Source organism: Dreissena polymorpha, chromosome 13, assembly GCF_020536995.1.
Source record: "Dreissena polymorpha isolate Duluth1 chromosome 13, UMN_Dpol_1.0, whole genome shotgun sequence".
In the NCBI taxonomy this organism is placed as follows: domain Eukaryota; kingdom Metazoa; phylum Mollusca; class Bivalvia; order Myida; family Dreissenidae; genus Dreissena; species Dreissena polymorpha.
Window position 1 is genome coordinate 23,591,171 of NC_068367.1, and position 19,962 is coordinate 23,611,132.

Genomic DNA, 19,962 nt, shown 5'->3' on the forward strand with positions numbered 1-19,962 from the left:
GAGGAAATGCGCTACTACACAGATTCTGTATAACAAAAAAAAACTGATTTTGAATCGTAAAACAATACTTAAAAGAATGTAAGCTCATGATGTTGAGTAGGCAGGTCAAAAATAGTTTACAAGAGTCACATATATTACTGAAAATTGAGGTAAAGAGAGGTTCAGTTAAGCCCAACGTTTTTCAATCATGCGATCTATTGATAAAATAAGTTTGGGAAATTCTTGCAACTGCAAAGCAGCCTTTTCTTTCCATAGGCCTTCATAGGGACTTTTATAGGATTTAACCAGCCAAATAGATCAGTTGTATAGCGTCCGCTTCCACATGTGAAGATCATTGGTTCAAGCCCCGGGAGGAGAACATGCATCAGTGACCGTGTCATACAAGACGTATGAAACTTCTACCCGCAGTTTCATTGCCTGGCGCTCAGCATTATAAGGGTAGTTCTCTGAAAATTGGATATCTAAGTACTGGTGTACTCAGAAACGGGTTTCCAGTGTTCTGGTGCTATACACTGGGCACACTAAAGAACCAAGGCGGTCTATTTGAAAGAGCTAGGATATCATACTCGGACTCCCTAATTTTGTATTAACAGGAATCTAATGAAAAAAGGCTTGCACTTTTGTGAGTTATCTATGACCGTGAGGTCTAAAGAAATTATCATTATAATCATTAAAGCTTATTTATAAACACCAAACATCGCCATAAGAAAACGTTTTAGTTGGTTACATGGGATAGTGCAAGATAAAGGAGAAACCCCATTTCGGAGGTGACCCTGGGTCTTTTAGTGCCAGGTGTATATCACCTAGTACACTGCACCTCGGTTTAACGTCTCATGCGAAAGACGATTTTTTAACACATGAAAATGTTTTCTCAAATACTCACATTAACAACTAAATGTTAAACTATATAGAGCCTGGAAGTGTGAAAATATTTTGAACACATAAAAATGTTTATTAAAATACATACATTAATAAATTACTGTCAAACTTAATGTCAAACTTGAATCCGGCTGTGCTTAAACATTGCGTTATAAAAGTATATCCGAAATCCGTTCCATATATAGCCATATATCATATGTCTTGAGGCTAGGCGTAAAAAGCAAGACAAATCAATATCGCCAATATTTTCGGACGAGGAATCGTATAAACCCTTCCATCTGCCCTGATCTGCACAATTTGAAGTGACATCCGATACAATAAGAAGTACATGTGTACCTTTATTTAATTCCTATGCAAGTTAAGCATATATTCGATAATATGTAGAGAAAAACTGGCAGTAAGGATCTATAACAAAATAATAAAAAAGCACTCTCTATCTCAATTTCATTCTTTTAACATTACGTCATTTGTGTAGGCTAGTTAAATGTTCCTGACTGGAATTGTGCTGGACATTCCATAAAATAGACGAGTTTTGTCCCAAAATGTTGATTTTAGGCTCATTTTAAGAGATGAAACGCTTGTTTGTAATGTATTTTTTTATGCTAGAAACAAAAAGTAATGACAATCTAACGATACATTACAGTAATGGCTGTAATATTACCGCTTTGCCAATAATTTTAAAATGTTTATCTAGCATTTTGTATTTGCTTGACCAAAATGCCTATACTGTTCCATTTGTAGATTCTTTTTTCATTGCCAAGTTTTTACTATCTTTTACTTTGTTATCAAATTTCCGATAAAGTAAGAAAAGACATTCAAAAGTGGTTGGATCGAGTAATGTAACAATTGATTGTCTTCATTGATATGTTTTCTCAATATTGTTCAGACTTTCTAAAGGTCTGGAAAGAAGAGAATTATATTTTACAATGTGTCAGGTCTATCTGCCGCATGCTATACAAAAGTGCGCCACTTAATGGCACAACAATGGTAATTAATACAAATTTGACCTTTTTGTTACGCGATTAAACTGCCACATAATGACATATTGATAATAGCCATTTATCACTGCCAATTAGTAGGGGAAAGTGAATAATTCAGATTATAGGTAATTGTTATTAAATACATGATCTACATATCAATCGTGTTGTTTTCCATCTAATATAAATGTCAGGAGCCTAGTCACAAATGATTATAATAATAATATCGGAACAGTTTTCTGCGACACATATATGCTTTTCTGAATATCACATGCAAAGCGCCACCATTGTTATTTAGTTTACGAACGTTTCAAACCTTGTATAATTTCCATGCGATGTGCTGTTTATTTCACCTGTCTGTGATGTGATTTATGTGCTCATATTTGTTTATTTTTTTTAAAAGCATTTTGAAGATTTACAAAATAAGCCTTTCGCATCATGAACTCTTGGCCGCTATATAAGTATGAATTCACGCAGATAATACTAAAATAGCGAATTGTGTTAATTGCATTTGATAAGATGTCATTGTCTCTTGCATATGATGTTAATGAACATTTGTTTGTAAATTATCTAGTATGGTATCGTTGTCAATTGTATTGTCGTGTGACTATCCAACGGTCAACCGGAGACAGATAATAATAATGGAAAGTGGCCTACTGTGAAGAAGCTTATTTAATGGTAGTGATTCTATTATATGACCCAATCACACTTCATGTTAACCTTAATAATGAAGAAATAAGATAAAAAAAACAAAACAAAAAAAGACATAATTTAAACATAATAATAATGTCTTTAAGTCAAGAATATTTGTGAGGAAAAAACCCATTCGCATTGTTTTAATCTTGTGCTTTTTAAATATGACAACAGATATGCTTTATTATAATGAAATATTATATTTCGTTTATCTAATACAAATAGAATAAATAAAAGGAAAACAAATCAGGAATAAATGTATTTTTTGTCAATTTAAAATCTCGTCCTCGCAATCCGTCGCCTAAATGTCTGAAACAGTTGGTTGTTTATTACGATTTTTCATGATTCGACCAATCTCGACCAAACTGCCAAGATGTGTATATATTGGATCTGGCACGAGTTGTCATATTATACCATATTTTATTAATGCTAGGTTTACATCTGGCCACGATTACCACGATGTCCCCGATTCCAGAGCATCGTGGCGAACGTAACAGAGCGTGGAGTCGAATCGGGGTGATCGTGGGGGAGCGTAACGGAACGTGGTTGAATCGGGGACATCGTGGGCATCGGGACAGATTTTAAATCAAACTTAAATTTCTCCACGATTGCCCCGATTCATTTTCTAATCGTGACAGAGCGTGGCCTTCGTAACAAAACGTAACGGAACGTACCCAAGCGTAACAGAACGTGGAGTACAATCGCAACAGATTGGGACCAGCGTGGACACATTTTTTCATCCATTTTTTTCCTGCTGGAGCAATTCTTAGATAGTTTATGTATGCACCGACATCTCGACACCGGAGTTCGGCATTTAATAGTTGTGTGTAATGTCCAAATTGAAGCCTACTTTCAACACTTAACCATGGCTTAACCCAGCATGACCTAGGCTTTCTATTTCTTCTTCTGACTTCTAATCCGATAGTTATAACACGTGTTTGCTGTGGCCTTTTCTTTCGTTCAACAACATATGCGTAAATAAAAACAGACAATTCAGGATCGTCTTTATCCAGCTGGTTCATTGTTGCGAATAATAAGCCTAAACTGAATTATTTCTTGTTTAAATATCAAATCGTGACGTAAAACGTGTTTATTTGTCTCAAATCGTAGGTCAAATTGCAGGAGATCGCAACAAAGCGGCTTTGTCGTGGGAGATCTTAACAGGACGTAACGGAACGTGGTGGAGCGTGAAAGCTAATCGTGTTGATCGCAAAAAAGCGTAACAGAACGTGATGCAAATCGTGGGCTCGATCGTAGCAAAGCGCATTAGAGCGCAACAAAACGTGCTGATTTCGTAAGGAAGCGTAACAGAACGTGGAGTATACCATTTAATCGTAGAGCTCCCCGATTTTATAGCCTCTGGCTAATCGGGGAGATCGTGGCCAGATCTAAACTTAGCATAAACGAGTTCATAAATATTGTTAGTAAGCGAGCCTTTGGCGAGCTTACTAACGAATTTCTGGACGAGTTTAATAAAATATGGTATGATATTACAACGAGTGTCAGATCTTTGTATCACATGCTTTTAAATTAGCAAATTTAATAAATATTTACGCAAACATAATGATAAATCCCGAATATTGTTTATATTTCGTGACGCCATTTGACGTTGCAACGTCATTTCAGCAAAATAACAAAATGCGATTGGTAAATAAACAAAAACTAAACAAATGAAAACGCTTAGCAAATGTATATCACAGATATGTTGGATAAAAATATATGAAATGGTTATATTACATGGGAAACAGGGTATGGCATGTAATAAAAAGTAACATGTTTCGTCATTATATGCCAATAGCAATCTAGCCTTTGAAACATAAATGTTCTTCACTGTCCTATACACATCATTTGTCTACCAATACTTATCTCTTAACTAGGTTATTGGATATTCATCAGATATTCAAAAACAAAAAGTAGAGTAGATTGCGATAGAAACAAAACCTTCGTTCCTAGAGTTGATTTCAAAAGGAAACAACAAATATTACACTTGGCACACGAGTGTTAAGTATTACTCTGGCGGCTGTTTTATTCGGTGATAACAAATCGTTTAATCAATGTTGTAGCATTTATTGTAATACTTAACACCACAAATTGAAACAATTATTACTTATTTGTATATACACAAGCAGGAGCATTCAAATTATAAAAATATATAGTTTTTTTTCGACCCTTGTGGTGTAGCTGGTAACCGATGTAACATTATCCGATATTCATCGTTCAAATGCAGGAATGTACAAGTAAGACTTCATCTTCTGCAGTGAACTGTACATGTACAAACGTTATTGTAATACTAAACACCCATGCTTGATCAGTATGGACCTTACTCTTAAAGGTACCGTCAACCACGAATGACCAAAAAAGAAAAGTTCTAAAATTCCGTATTTATTTTACAATTATTAGTTTATATTGATTAAAATATCACGACTGGTATATTACATTACTTGTAAAAAGTTGTTTAGTTTTCATATTTTTAGTATATTCGGTAATACATTTTACTGGGTACCGGTACCAGGTAACTACCAGTTAACGCCAGTAGATTGATCATCATCGTCACGTGGTAAAAACAGGAATATGCATGCGTAGTGAATTGAATATATTATATATATATAATGATCAATCTACTTGCGTTATTTATAGTGTGTAAGTCGATGGGCGGGTTAGTTCAGTTGGTAGAGCACTGTACTACAAATCCGAGGATCGCAGGTTTGATTTCCTTCCTTTCATAAACTGTGTGTGGATCATTCACGAAATCCCTTCTCCATTTAACCCTTATTCAAGTAGGGAGGTGGGCAATTTCTGCATAAGTATGTTAACTGGTAAACATGCTTCCTCGGGGAAAATGTGAGCTGCTTAACTGACTGCCTTGATGTGACAAAAATACTGTGAAACATCCCAATAAGCTAACAAACAAACGAAAGAGCCATTTTGTGTAAAATCTGGATCGGGAACATAATTTGATCAGAATATTTTTTATTGAATGATAGTAAAGTTAATAACAAACAAAACGAGCCATAAACAGTCATTATTTATATGTATAAAACTTTTATTCATGCGAATACAATAGACGCGTAAAGTATGGTAGAGTTTATTTAGAGAACTTTCAGATTGGTATCTTTTCAAGAAATCTATTTATAAATTCATATAACATTTCAAAAACAACAAGTTCAATTTTTCATAATTGCTGGAATCTTTAGACTAAATTTTAAATTCGTTCAACAACAAGCAGTGTATTATAAAACCAACTTTAGAATAAAACAATATATTAGTTTTAATTAAGTATTAATCAATTGGCTTCATGAAATGACATTGTCGATTATTTATAGTTGTTAGTTATTTTTCTTCAGACAATGAAAAATGAAATCATATAGCAATACATGTGAAAAAAGTATGTAAGAACGATACAATTATTATATATATATATATAAGTATAATAGTATAACAATTAGTAAAAACAGCTAAGATTATATATTAAATTAAAGGTTCACAACGTTACACAAATAGTGTTTATTAAAGTACACTCCAATATCATATTCAAGTTTGCATTTGTGCGTGTGATCACCATTTATTTAACAACAACGTTGCTATCGAAGAAGATCGAAAAATGATAAATAATATATGCAAATCAGTTTTTCATGTTAAGTCTTGAATGAGTTCAGAATCACATCGAATGATGGCTATATCATTTCACTCAAGCTCGAATGACATTATAAAGTTTAATATTTGATCATTTCACTATGGATTTGTGCCATGTTCTGTGGGACTAGTTTTTTTTATCTATCTTAAGAAAAAGTAAATAACTTCGTTTTTAGTATAACATTTGACATGTTTAACAATAGAAATAAATCAAATAAAAACAAAAATAAAGCGACAATGATGCAAGAATATTAGCTCCATTGTCACGCATTTGTTGTGAGAGACTTTTTTGTGATCGTTTGACGTTGTATAAATAAAATGACGTCAAAATACTCGAACTGATCCGACACTCATTGACAGTCTGAGCAATGTATATATCAATCGCATGATTATCGTTAAAATTTCTTTTATATAAACATCCATGAAAAAATTATATATTACACTAAATCAACAATATTGCCCAAATCAGTCTTCCTCTGAAGTCCGAACCCTTAATGTTCATAGCTTAATTAAGCAAAAATGCATCTTGTTTACTTTTTTTTAATAAGCCAAAACCAAAAATAAATCATAGGACACACACATTTTATTGGTTTGAGACTTCATTAACATACATTTGTAATTTACATTTGCGTCTAAAAATATTGCATCCAAAAGGAATAAAAAATAAATAAATTTATAATTCGAAATTCAATTAAATTTTCATCGATTTATGACAAATTTACCTTAGTGAACCACGCGAATGCATGTGCCTTAACATAAACGTTAACTCCGGTCTTTCTATACAAATACTGATGCGATACGCCGTGTTGTCTTCGTGTATCAGTCAATTAATGGAGGAAAGAGCTTATCAATTATTTTAGGTTCCACGTCTGCATTTAAACATTTCTACTAAGTCCTTCCTAAATCCTGATCCTAGCATACAGTATAGAATAAAATTCACCCCGTTGTTCAAATACATAAGAATATTGAAAACATCATACAAAACAACCGAAAACGAACTGTCTAAAGTATTATTAACAACCCAATATATTTGACCGGGAGCTATGCACAAGCAGTACGTGAGGCTCAATATAATTACTCGCAATGTTACAGTTTTAAGCATGTGTTGATTTCCTCTATTACCTGTTGTTTGACTTCCAAAATCTTTAATTGCTTGCTTTCTTTTAATGATATTGATAAGAATCAAAACATTACATATAATTATAATGCTGAACGGGCCAACAAAAAACATGCACAAATCAAATATGCTAATATCTGAGAAAGTATGTTGATAACGACACAATGTGTATTCTGTTCCTCCTGTTCCGTTATAATGGTATATATTTATATCGATGTAAAATGGAAAATATGCACATGAGAGGAGCCCACAAACGAGACCTGCAACAAAAAGAAACTTCTATTGAATAAATTTATCGTAATTTATTATTTCAAACTTAATTCGAATAAATGATAATAATTGAACTAGTTAATTTCAAGTATAATTATGTTTACTCTTTGCAAGCAATACATACTGGTTTAAGTTGTTTATAAAGTAATGTATTTGAGAATGTTTGTTTTATTTTGACATTATAATTCAAATACCGATTATTATAACGGCTATGTTCGGACGACATGTTAATCTGGCGCGATGTGGCATCAACACCCCCATTGCTCGCTCGACTGCTGCGACGACCAATATCCATGCCGAGATCACTCTCGGTACACATTGACAGTACGACAAAGCACCACACAGCGCAAGGGAATAATCTATAAAATCAGTCATATAAGGTTAATATTGGTGTTATAATGTTTTAAAACAACACTAGTAACGAAACGAAAATTACCGGTAATGCGCAAATCACTCTGATGTTATTCCGGATCAGAACATATTTACGATTATAATTATTAATTATCACTGACATGAAAGTGCGATCTTCCAGCATGAACGTACGTTGTTCTAAGACAGTGACATACAGAGCTTAATATGCTGCTATGTGTAAATCATCATGTTCCTTAGACGCTTTAAATGATTAAATCACAGTCACAATGCAGCCATGCAAGTGTTTAGGACAGGCCCAGAATTAAACATTTTTGTTTCCATTTAGATTTTGACATTCGCGCAACGTTTCTAATGTTCAATTATGTCCATGAACCTCCAGACTCGATTCACATATGTATCAAGGTAATTCGCTAACGCGACAAATAACACAGCGTTTTCGACTGCATCTCCATAATAATGGTTTAGATTAAATATGTATACTTGTTTAAATGTTTAACGAAATATGTTTTCTTTTTTGCGTTTCATGTTAATGTATATGCGCTATCAAACAGGCCAAGTATTCGCTTTTTTTGCCCTGGTCACCGTGGCGTAGTTTGTATGATGTCCTCATCCTCCTTCTCCTCCTCCTCCTCCTCCTCCTCCTCCTCCTCCTCCTCATCATCATCATCATCATCATCATCATCATCATCAATCGTTTGCTATACCGATGATGACAATTAGTATTATGATACTTATTATTATGACAATTGCGGTGAAAGAATACGAAGGAGTGTATTGTCAAAGGAACATTGTAATCCGCTTTTGGGTTATTATTTTAGATAAAATTGAATTCATTTCGGTGTTCGACGCTGAAGATGATTGGCACTGAAGTAATGCACAACATATGTAGGTTTTTTATTACGTATGATATCTCATCTATAGTTTGACCCACGTTTTCTCTCTATACCTTTAATATTGCAACAGTAGAAGCTCACATTCAGTGAAACTTTAGCTGCAAAAGTAGAAGCTCACATTCAGTGAAACTTCAGCTGCACAAGTTAGAGAGAAAACCATAATAAGACTACGTGGTCCTTTATTTATGTTAAATATTACCAGTAGAAGCTCACATTAAATGAAACTTTATCTGCACAAGTTAGAGAGAAAACCATAATAAGACTACGTGGTCCTTTATTTATGGCAAATATTACCTGTAGAAGCTCACATTCAGTGAAACTTTATCTGCACCAGGTTGAGAGAAAACCATAATAAGACAACGTGGTCCTTTATTTATGGCAAATTTTACCAGTAGAAGCTCACATTCAGTGAAACTTTATCTGCAAAAGTTAGAGAGAAAAAACCATAATAAGACTATGTCGTCCTTTATTTATGGCAAATATATCCAGTAGAAGCTCACATTCAGTGAAACTTTATCTGCACAAGTTAGAGAGAAAACCATAATAAGACTACGTGGTCCTTTACTTATGGCAAATATCACCAGTAGAAGCTCACAGTAAGTGAATTTTTAGCTGCACAAGTTAGACAGAAAACCATAGTAAGACTACGTGGTCCTTTATTTATGGCAAATATCACCAGTAGAAGCTCACATTCAGTGAAACTTTATCTGAACAAGTAAGAGAGTAATCCATAATAAGACTACGTGGTCTTTATTTATGGCAAATATCACCAGTAGAAGCTCACATTCAGTGAAACTTTAGCTGCACAAGTTAGAGAGAAAAGCATAATAAGACTACGTGGTCCTTTATTTATGGCAAATATCACCAGTAGAAGCTCACAGTAAGTGAAACTTTATCTGCACAAGTTAGAGATAAAACCATAATAAGACTACGTGTTCTTTATTTATGGCAAATATCACCAGTAGAAGCTCACATTCAGTGAAACTTTAGCTGCACAAGTTAGAGAGAAAACCATAATAAGACTACGTGGTCCTTTATTTATGGCAAATAACCAAATGCCAAAAAGAGAGGTCAAACTTTGGGTTTAAATACTGTTATCATTAACTCGTTCGTGCGAGAGCTTGGTAAAAGTCATTTAAAACATTAATCGATATAAAATCCATAAGTTGGTTTCTTTTTCCTAGTTCCTTATTCCTTTTTCGAATAAGGAATAAGGAACTGTTCCTTATTCCTTATTCACGCGTTACATATTTGGTATAGGGTTTTAAAGAACAATAATGCAAACATTTCGGAAGTAAATCAAAACTAAATAACTCTAATACATTTACTTTATGTATTACGTTACATATTCATGTTTCTTCTTCGCGCTTGCATAGGATTTCTTGTTTAAACCGAACCGATATTTTCTAATTCGAATACTAATTTCAAATCAACAAAACCTAAAGCAGGTACTATTATTTTAAATTTATGTGATAATAAAAAAAATCAATCTAGTACATTTAAACATGTTTTGTTTTTATTAATAATACAGTTCCTTATTCGAGGCTGAATACGGAAAAAGAAACCAGTTCCTTATTCCTTATTCAAGCCGAATGCGGAACTGGTATTTTCTTACTCAAACATCAATGAAATTGATCCAAAATTAACCACATTTGTATGAACTTATTATGTATATATTGGTTGTATATGTTAAATTCTAATTGCAATACATTTCTACTTAGTTTAAAGTGATGATTATCCGGTTCCAGTGTGAATAAGAAATAAGGAACTGGTATCTTATTCCTTATTAAAATCGAATAAGGAACTGGAATTTTCTTTCTATAAATTATAAGTCAAAAAGAACCAACGAGACGAATAACTCAATCAAAATTATTGTAAATGTATGTCGGGTTTAACAAATATTAATTACAGTACATTTTTACTTTTATTTAATAATAACATAGTTCTTTATTCGGTTTAAATAAGGAATTAGGAACTGGCATTTTCAAACTAAACCAATTATAAATATGAACCAAAGAGACCAAGAAATGAATGAAAATCATTTTATTTTAATGTAGGTTGGGTATAAAAACATTATTTGCAGTACATCTCTAATAAGATTCATATAATGATCACATAGTTCCTTATTTGTATTGAAAAAGGAATAAGGAACTGGTTGACGCATTGAAATCGCTTTGCATCCTTAATCATATCCCCTATTGTAACTGTTTAGGTATAACAACGGAATGGGATAGCTAAATGATGACTAGTATTCAGCTATCGGACAGTCTTCTCTAGAAGTTAGGGTCAGAAAAAATCTTCAAGAACTGTATCAGACATATAAAATAAAAAATCTTACATTAAAAATAGCCAATACTATCGAATATATAGCTATGCTTTTCTAGAATGATCCGAATTTAAATACCAAAAATTATGGCCACTGAATAAGGAACTAGCGTAAAGTAAGTTCCTTATTCGGAAGCCTGTATTTCGGAAAATCACTTTCGGATATGTTATATTTAAGATGTATTGTGGGTTATTTAAGAAATAATATTTTTCTATCATGGTTTGTTGTCGAATAACCCACAGTAAGGAGTATAGATGCGTAGGAATTAAATCACGAGTGCGAAGCACGAGTGATTTGATAACACGCATCTATACAACTTACTGTGGGTTATTCGACAACAAACCATCATAGAAAAATATTATTTCGATTCTAACACGATTCTAATTGATTTGGTTCAAGTTTTAGGACGTGAACTATATTTTTCAATACTCCGCCCTTCTTAGTACAAAGTTCACTATTTAGTGACGTCATTGAATTGTACAAACATATGACGTCGTTTTCATTTACAAATATTTTGCAAATGACATCACTTTCATTGAAAACAACAATCGAAGAAACTTAATGACGTCATGTTTATTGATGCTACTGAAAAGCTGACATGCTATAAATGTTTTCTGAATTACGTTTCCTAACAAATAACATTCTTTGTAGGCGTGGTTATGCCAATAATCACCAAATATACAATTAGTTGTTTCATTACACTTATATACATGCTACATTTATTACATTTCTTTTAGAGCGGGATTTAGCACGTGTATTTAACTGCAATATTTTCTTTATTTATTCGGAACTATTTTCGAAACATTAAGCTCCGCCCATAAGTTATTGCAGAATAACCCACGCCTGATTTCCTTCTCTGTCTATAGAAAACAAGTCACATGCCGTGTTAGAATTAAGCATGATCATGTAATGTGGACGTATTCAGACACATTTCTTTACATATTCTATGTCACTATACACGCTGAAAACAAGTATTATAATGCGGATAATTAGGAAAATGGTATTGCCTTTCTCAAACATAAATTAAAATTAACCAAATTATATAAAATGTCGATGAAAATCATGGTTTATATAGGTTCGAAGTTAAAAATATTTATTGCAGTATATCTCTACCTAGTATTATTTAATAATAACACAGTTCCTTATACAGTGCGAATAAGGAATAAGAAACTGGTTATAATCGAATAAGAAACTAGCTAAAATAAACAGTCTATTAAAATGCACCAAATTAAAGAGACCCATAAATAAATGAAAATCATTGTAAATTGAGGTTGGGTATTAAAAACATTAATTGCAGTACATCTCTACTATGTTTAATTTAATGATAACCTTGTTCCTTATTCGGATTGTAAATGGAATAAGGAACTGGTTCATTATTCCTTATTCAAATTGAATAAGGAACTGGAATGTTCTTTCTATAAATAATAAATCAAAATGAACAAACGAGATAAATAACTCAAAGAAAAATTATTGAATATCTTGGACGGGTATAAAATTATCAATTGTAGTGCATTTCTACTTTGTTGAATTTAATTATAACATAGCTACTTATTCGATTTGAATAAGGAATAAGGAACTGGTTCCTTATTCCTTATTCAAATCGAATAAGCAACTGGTATTTTCTTACTAAACAAATAAGATAATATGAATTTAGAGACGCATAAATCAAGGAAAATCACTGTATTTGTAGGTTGGGAATAATTTTTTTATATTTATTTAAGTACATTTCTTTTTAGTATTCTTGTGTAATGATAACCTAGTGCCGTTTTGCAACTGAATGAGGAAAGCGTAACCAGTTGCAATATCTAAAGATATCACTTGTAACCACCTAGAACAGTGCCATTTTGTCGGTTCTCGCGACTTTTTATCGCGCGCAAATGTTGAAGGTGGCCGGATGTAACGTAGGCATCATAGAGCGAGGTAACGCGCTTTCGAAAATATAATTTCTATTGAAATAAAACCACTCAATTACAGCTATGTTAGTTTTGGTGTTTAATTTAAAGAAAACAGCAACAACGAAATACAGAGCAATTTCGATGAAACTTTCCAGTCTAATAGAGGCACCGTGGCCGCTGCTTCCGGTTCAATCTCGCTTTATTGTGACATATGTGACGTCGCACTGATGACAACTCTGTCAGGAACATTGGCATTCGTCTTGTGCCGAGGTTGAAAGTCGCCGAATGTACTGTCGGTCTGCATTAGCGAGAAAACGCGTATTCGCACTAATAATATATCAGAAGAAAACCCACACTTTTACAGCTAGGATGCGCGCCTTTTCGTTTCAATTATAAAATAAAACATTGAGGCATTTCGATGAAACTTTTCAGTCTTATAGAGGCACTTGGGTCGCTGCTTCCGGTGCAGTCTTTCTTTTATGGAGACGTGTTGAAATCATTCTGCATTCTTAATCATATCCTTTCGTTACAGTTTTCGTATGTAAACGCAACAAGATATCTTAACATGTTTAGTTTTCAGCTATTGTATAGTCTTGACCAAATTTGAGGGTCAGATAAGACTTCAAGAACTGTACCAGAGAAATAAGTTTCCAATCTTACAAAAAAATCGCCAATAATAACGAATATAAAGCTATGCTATTATAAAATGATCCGTATTAAGGTATCCGAAATTATGGCCTCTGAAAAAGGAATTAGGCGTAAAGATAGTTCCTTATTCGGAAGCCTGTATTTCGGACGAAATTTTTCGGATATGTTATATTTTAGATGGTGTGTGTGTTATTTAAGCTTGAATATGTTATATGGGCGAAATCTGTCAGATTTCTTTTATATTCTATTTGACGATACACGCTGAAAACAAGTATTATAAAGACGATAATAGGGAAACAGTATTTCCTGACTCAAACATAAATTGAAATTAACCAAATTATATTATATGTCGATGAAAATCATGGTTTATGTAGGTTCGAAGTAACAAATATTTAATGCAATATGTTTCTACCTAGTATCATTTCATAATAACACAGTTCCTTATTCAGTGCGAAAAAGGAATATGGAACTGGTTCCTTATTCCTTATTCAAATCGAATAAGGAACTGGCTTTTTCATACTAAACAAACTATTAAAATGAACCAAAGATACCAATTTCAATGAAAATCATTGTAAATTTAGGTTGGGTATCAAAAACATTAATTGCAGTACATCTCTTCTATGTTTCATTTTATCATAACCTAGTTCCTTATTCGGATTGAAAAAGGAATAGGGGACTGGTTGCTTATTCCTTATTCAAATCGAATAAGGAACTATGTGATTATTAAATAAAACAAAGGAGGAATGTACTGCAATTAGTATTTGTTACACCCGACATACATTTACAATGGTTTTCTTTGAATTATACGTCCCGTTGGTTCATTTTGACTTATTATCTATAGATAGAAAATTCCAGTTCCTTATTCGATTTGAATAAGGAATTAGGAACCAGTTCCTTATTCATTATTCACACTGAATAAGGAACTGGATAATCATCACTTAAAACTTAGTAGAAATGTATTGCAATAAGAATTTTACATAAACAACCATTATATAAATAATATGTTCATTTATATGTGGTTTATTTTGGATCAATTTCATTGATGTTAAAGTAAGACAATGACAGTTCCTTATTCGGCTTGAATAAGGAATAAGGAACTGGTTCCTTTTTTCGTACTCAGCCTCGAAAAAGGAACTGGATTATAAATAAAAACAAACATGTTAAAATGTACAAGATTGATTTTTTATCACATACATGTGAAATAATATTATATGCTTAAGGTTATGTTGATTTGAAATTAGTATTCGAATTAGAAAATATCGGTTCGGTTTAAACAAGCAATCCTATGCAAGCGCGAAGAAGAAACATAAATATGTAACGTAATACATAAATTAAATGTATTCGAGTTATTTTGTTTTGATTTACTTTAGAAATGTTTGCATTATTGTTCTTTTTAACCCTATAACAAATATGTTACGCGTGAATAAGGAATAAGGAACAGTTCCTTATTCCCTATTCGAATAAGGAATAAGGAACTAGGAAAAAGGAACCAACTTATCACCCATCTAAAATCCTAAGACTGTCGCTATGCCTTGTCCTATGTGGGTATATTTATGAACGTGTTTTCCCCAAGTACTGATTTCTTGGGCGCATATTTAAGTAAGCTGTAGATATAGACCGGGCATATTGCTAAGTTAAGAACTAGAACAGATCAGGTTCAACATACCGCTGTGGTTATTTTGCATAGTCCTGTTTTATGTTAAAATACGTTTAAAAGCCTGAGTTGTCCTTAACTCAAACGCCCAAAACGATTGTATGACTGGGAAAAAGGGCATGTATATAGCATGGGGTTTCGTCTTATGTAAATAGAACAAACATGTTTCAGACACATGATGCATTAAACAAAATAGATCGCTCATACTTATCATACTTAGTTTAAAATGACTTGACATACACAACTAAACAATTATAATGTACAATAGCAAAATACCGGCTAGGTAAAGTTGACTGGGAAACATTACATGTATACATGTATAACATAGGGTTTTGTCTTTTGTAAATGAAAAGTTTGTTTCAGAAAGATGATACAGTAAACAAAATATGTATCTCATAATTATAATGCTTAGTTTTAAATGACTTCATATACAAAACGAAACTACATGTATTATAATGTACAAACGCATATTACCTCGAAGTCTAATTTCAAGCACATTCCACAACCATGTTTCACTGGCCGCTAACGATAAAACTAGAATGTCAGCCACAGCCAGAGCCGACATGTATCGCGAAGTGGTCTTCATACGTCGCTTTCCTATATTTAAAATGTAAGAGCATATATTATGTTCTTTTGCAAGAGCTAAAATGTGTAGATAGAAATAGAATTACCAAAGAATTTTTGTAACTATTTTCGTAGAATACATATAAGAGTCGTATTTGATTAATAAACATAGATGGCAATGATTAGTTTAATTGCCTAATATAAAACAGAATGCAAATAACGTTTAGCACACGTTAAATTCTTATATATGTATTTACATAAGCAGAATAGAAATACAAGAATGGGTCAAATACTACAGCAGAGGAACGTTTCATAGATATGCACAGTTGAGTTATCGTTAGAGCTAAACCCAATGTCATGCATATGTGCTGATGTGATGCGCTACTTGAATAAAACAGAACTGATTTATTTATTTCACTTAAGGTAGCGCACCTCTAATGATTTCCCGCGATTTATTTTACGATCATTGCCGATCTTCAATGATCGGTTATTTCCGAGAGATGCATTTTACTTTTTTCAAACTTCGAATTTTGATATGTGTTTACCTAATTCATTTAGAATACATTATTTTCACTATAAATATTGACTTTGATCCAATTATCATCTGAAAATACGAGTTCGCGATTTCTTCAAAGATTGTCGAGCCGTTTTACCTGTTTACTTATGGATATCAAATAAAAGCCTGTTGTGATGTGAAGTTGTCGGGGCCGAGTGGTTAAGGCGAATGACTACAAATCTTTTGGGATCTTGCCGCGCAGGTTCGAATCCTGCCGACATTGCATAATTTTTGCGACGCGTTTTATTTCTTTTCTAACGTAATTTGATTTAATATAGCATATAAGCTATGTTTATTGTTAAATATGTTGAAAATTGTATGCACATCCGTCAATTTTTAAAATTAAAACAACGTAATGGCTACCTTGGGTAATTTACTGCTGAAAATACGAATGATGCATGTTGCATTTTTATTTTTATTTCAAAAAGTAAACGGTAAATCTGTCTATTTCTTGGTATTTTTGCTGTATATAGTGTTTCTATAAAAAATTAGTTTAAAATATAACTTAAATGATACTATTTTGAATTTTATGACACTTTGTTTTTAACCGACCCAATTTATACTTGGCTGAAATCACTTACATTTCATGGCGCTATTCCATATATAAAAATTTGTAAAAAATAAATGTCTGTAAAAGAAAACTTAATTTTTATCTTGTTTAAATGTTAAACACCTTTATTGCATCTGTACACACCAACTGCATGCCCATATTTGGAAATTTGAATGAATTATGGAACTTTTATATACCCCAGGGGTGAAAATAAACTGGACAAAAGCCGAGCGTGAGGGTGGTTTTGAAAAAATCTGTATATTTTTTTAAAGCATGGAAAGCCTACCTACAAATTTGCATGTAGTTTAGTGAAATGATGCTGATTAGGAAAATAATTAATTAAATTTTATTAGGATATGTGCCCATTAGGGGTGCGCTACCTTAAGCATTTACAGCTCATCATGACCAGCTCCATTTTAACGTCAAAATGGCTTACGCGTTATCGTTCAGTACAAATACTGACATAAACTGCGACCGAAAGTTCAATGGCACGCGTTCGCCTAAGATTTTTTGCTAACAGGATTTTTTACAAAGGTGTAACATGTATTTGGGTTATACTGATGAGGGCGTATGTGTACGCATTGATGCTCCATCATATCAACATTGATTTGAAGGAAGATAAGTTGTCGTAAAAGCTACGGTTTGGTATGTAAAGTATATACACGCAACAATTTTTCCTCACAGTGTCTACATCATTTTGTTTCTTTGGAAAACCACATGCTGTTTTTATCGGTTTGCATCATTGAATGTACGATTCAGGCATTGATTATGCTTTAAGGACCACCCACTTTTCATGTGAATTTTACTTTTGCTACTAGCCCACTAAGCACCGTTTAACCTATTCTGTGAACTTTAATAATTAAATTTTGCACTTGAAAGACAATATTTACTTGTTTAAATGACGTATAAAAGCAGATGTTTAATTACTTTTTCACGTATTTGGAAGGAGAAACCACTTACCTTTATTCCATACCAAAATAGATAACACATTTCCCACAATTCCAAAAACTATAATTGGAGACAATAAAGTTGCATACAGTATCGGCTGGTACGTCGGCAGCCAATTATACGAACTTGATTGATTATTGACTGTACCATTACTGATTGAAGAATAATTGCTTGAAACTTCCATTTTTTAAATAATTTAATAGCAATGTCTCTCTCAATGAAACAAGCACTGTTTAATACTCGTAGTCCCTTTTTATAAATCAACACATCAAAGCATTCCGTTCATGTCAGAACCCCGTATCGTTTCAAAGTAAATCCAAAGTATCTGTCCACAAGATATTGTATTCTTAAAAATATTATTTATATATATGCTGTTCGATGTACAGTAGTTCCAATATAAAATACTAAATCAAACTAACTTAGTGTGTGTGCCGAGGTCAGAATGCGCGTCCACTGTACTTTTGCCAATAATATGATTCAGTGTAAAACATTCGTATACAAGAAACCGTAGTAGAATGCTCTGTTTATGAACTGTATTAGTTGCCAATTCGATTGTGTGTAGAATCCGGTCATTTCATCCTAATCCGATACACTCTATGTTAATTTGGATGTATATACCGTAATTACTCTTAGTTTTCGGACATCCTCTTTTTTGGCAAAAAAATTGCTTTATCGCGACTCTTTATTTCGGACATATGGGTTTTTGTTCCTAATTAAAGTCTCTAAATTTTCGGACAGTAAATTTCACAGCGCTACAGACTTCGGTCCTGTTTTCGCTTATCTTGTGGCACTTTGATCTGACATGAATTTTTACAACCGGATAAAGGTCATAAAACTTGGATGATGCATGCCTGAGGGCAATGGACCATTACATTCGCGCAATTGGGTAAATAACTATGCATACCAGTAGAAAACAATATACTTACCCAACAGCATTTGAAAAAGTTTTTTTATCCTATTAAGCAAGCAGAATGTTTTAACTTTTTGGTTCTATCATTTCAGGCAAGAGTTAGCAACTATGTGAAATTGTATTGATTTCAATGCAGAGAGAGAAGAATAAATAACAATACAATTATTGTACATTGATTTATTGCTTTTATTTCAATACAATTATACTTTTCGGACACCTTAATTTTATGTCCCCCAGTATAGATTGGGGTACATATTGTTTTTGCCCTGTCTGTTGGTTTGTTTGTTGGTTTGTTTGCGTCAAACTTTAACATTGGCCATAACTTTTGCAATATAAAGATAGCAACTTGATATTTGGCATGCATGTGTATCTCATGAAGATGCACATTTTGAGTGGTGAAAGGTCACGGTCAATGTCATTCTTCAAGGTCAAAGGTCAAATACATATGGGGGACATAGTGTTTCACAAACACATCTTATTGTCTTGAAATTTTCAGACACCTATAATTTATGAATATTTGTCGTATACAAATTTTCGGACATGAAATGTTTTTTAATTATTTTTAAGTATCCGAAAATTTAGATTATGATGAGAGTGGGTTGATAGTGTTCAAAGACATAATTCATGCAAATATCAACAGTTTGTATCAAGCGGACTTGACTTTATACAAAACAAGTCGTCTTGGGTTAACAAAGATATTAGACCTTCTGAAATAATCCGAAAAAGGTGAAGATGAGACGGACAGAAGGATGGAAGGACGGATTATGAACAGGCCAAGTGCTGCATGCCTTAAGGCATTTGTAGATGCTGAGAGCATAAACGTATTTTGGTTTATCAAATAATGGCTCAGACTAACTATAGTATGGTCTTCAAGAGGCTGGCACAATTGACATTACGCCTAGACGATGATCGCTCCGCCCACTTAATCACGTGGCTCAGCGGTTAGCAAACCTAGAAAAGCTAACACAAAACTGGCTTCTTTGCCTATAGACTGCAAATAGATTTACGCGATATTCCGGATGATTTTTATTGACCATTTGACACCATATAACACTTGTAAAAGGGGTTTGTGTCATT

General features: G+C 33.0%; 1 protein-coding gene across 1 annotated transcript; it reads right to left on the reverse strand.

The window, feature by feature from the left end:
• Positions 1-6,010: 6,010 nt before the first annotated feature.
• Positions 6,011-18,384, reverse strand: LOC127856305 (thyrotropin-releasing hormone receptor-like). Its single transcript, XM_052392425.1, has 4 exons — positions 17,988-18,384; positions 15,832-15,954; positions 7,764-7,928; positions 6,011-7,559 (listed from the first exon to the last, which is right to left on the reverse strand). Exons 1-4 carry the CDS (start codon positions 18,157-18,159, stop codon positions 7,039-7,041), a joined length of 981 nt encoding a protein of 326 aa, XP_052248385.1. The 5' UTR covers positions 18,160-18,384; the 3' UTR covers positions 6,011-7,038.
• Positions 18,385-19,962: the final 1,578 nt, after the last annotated feature.

Bases quoted from the DNA above. Each gene is read 5' to 3' on its own strand.
- LOC127856305 (XM_052392425.1), bottom strand. From the start codon at position 18,159: ATGGAAGTTTCAAGCAATTATTCTTCAATCAGTAATGGTACAGTCAAT. The intron at 15,955-17,987 runs GTAAGTGGTTTC...TTTTAAATATAG, and splicing joins TATTTTGGTATGGAATAAAG to GAAAGCGACGTATGAAGACC. The intron at 7,560-7,763 runs GTATTTGAATTA...TTTTTGTTGCAG, and splicing joins CATAGCCGTTATAATAATCG to GTCTCGTTTGTGGGCTCCTC.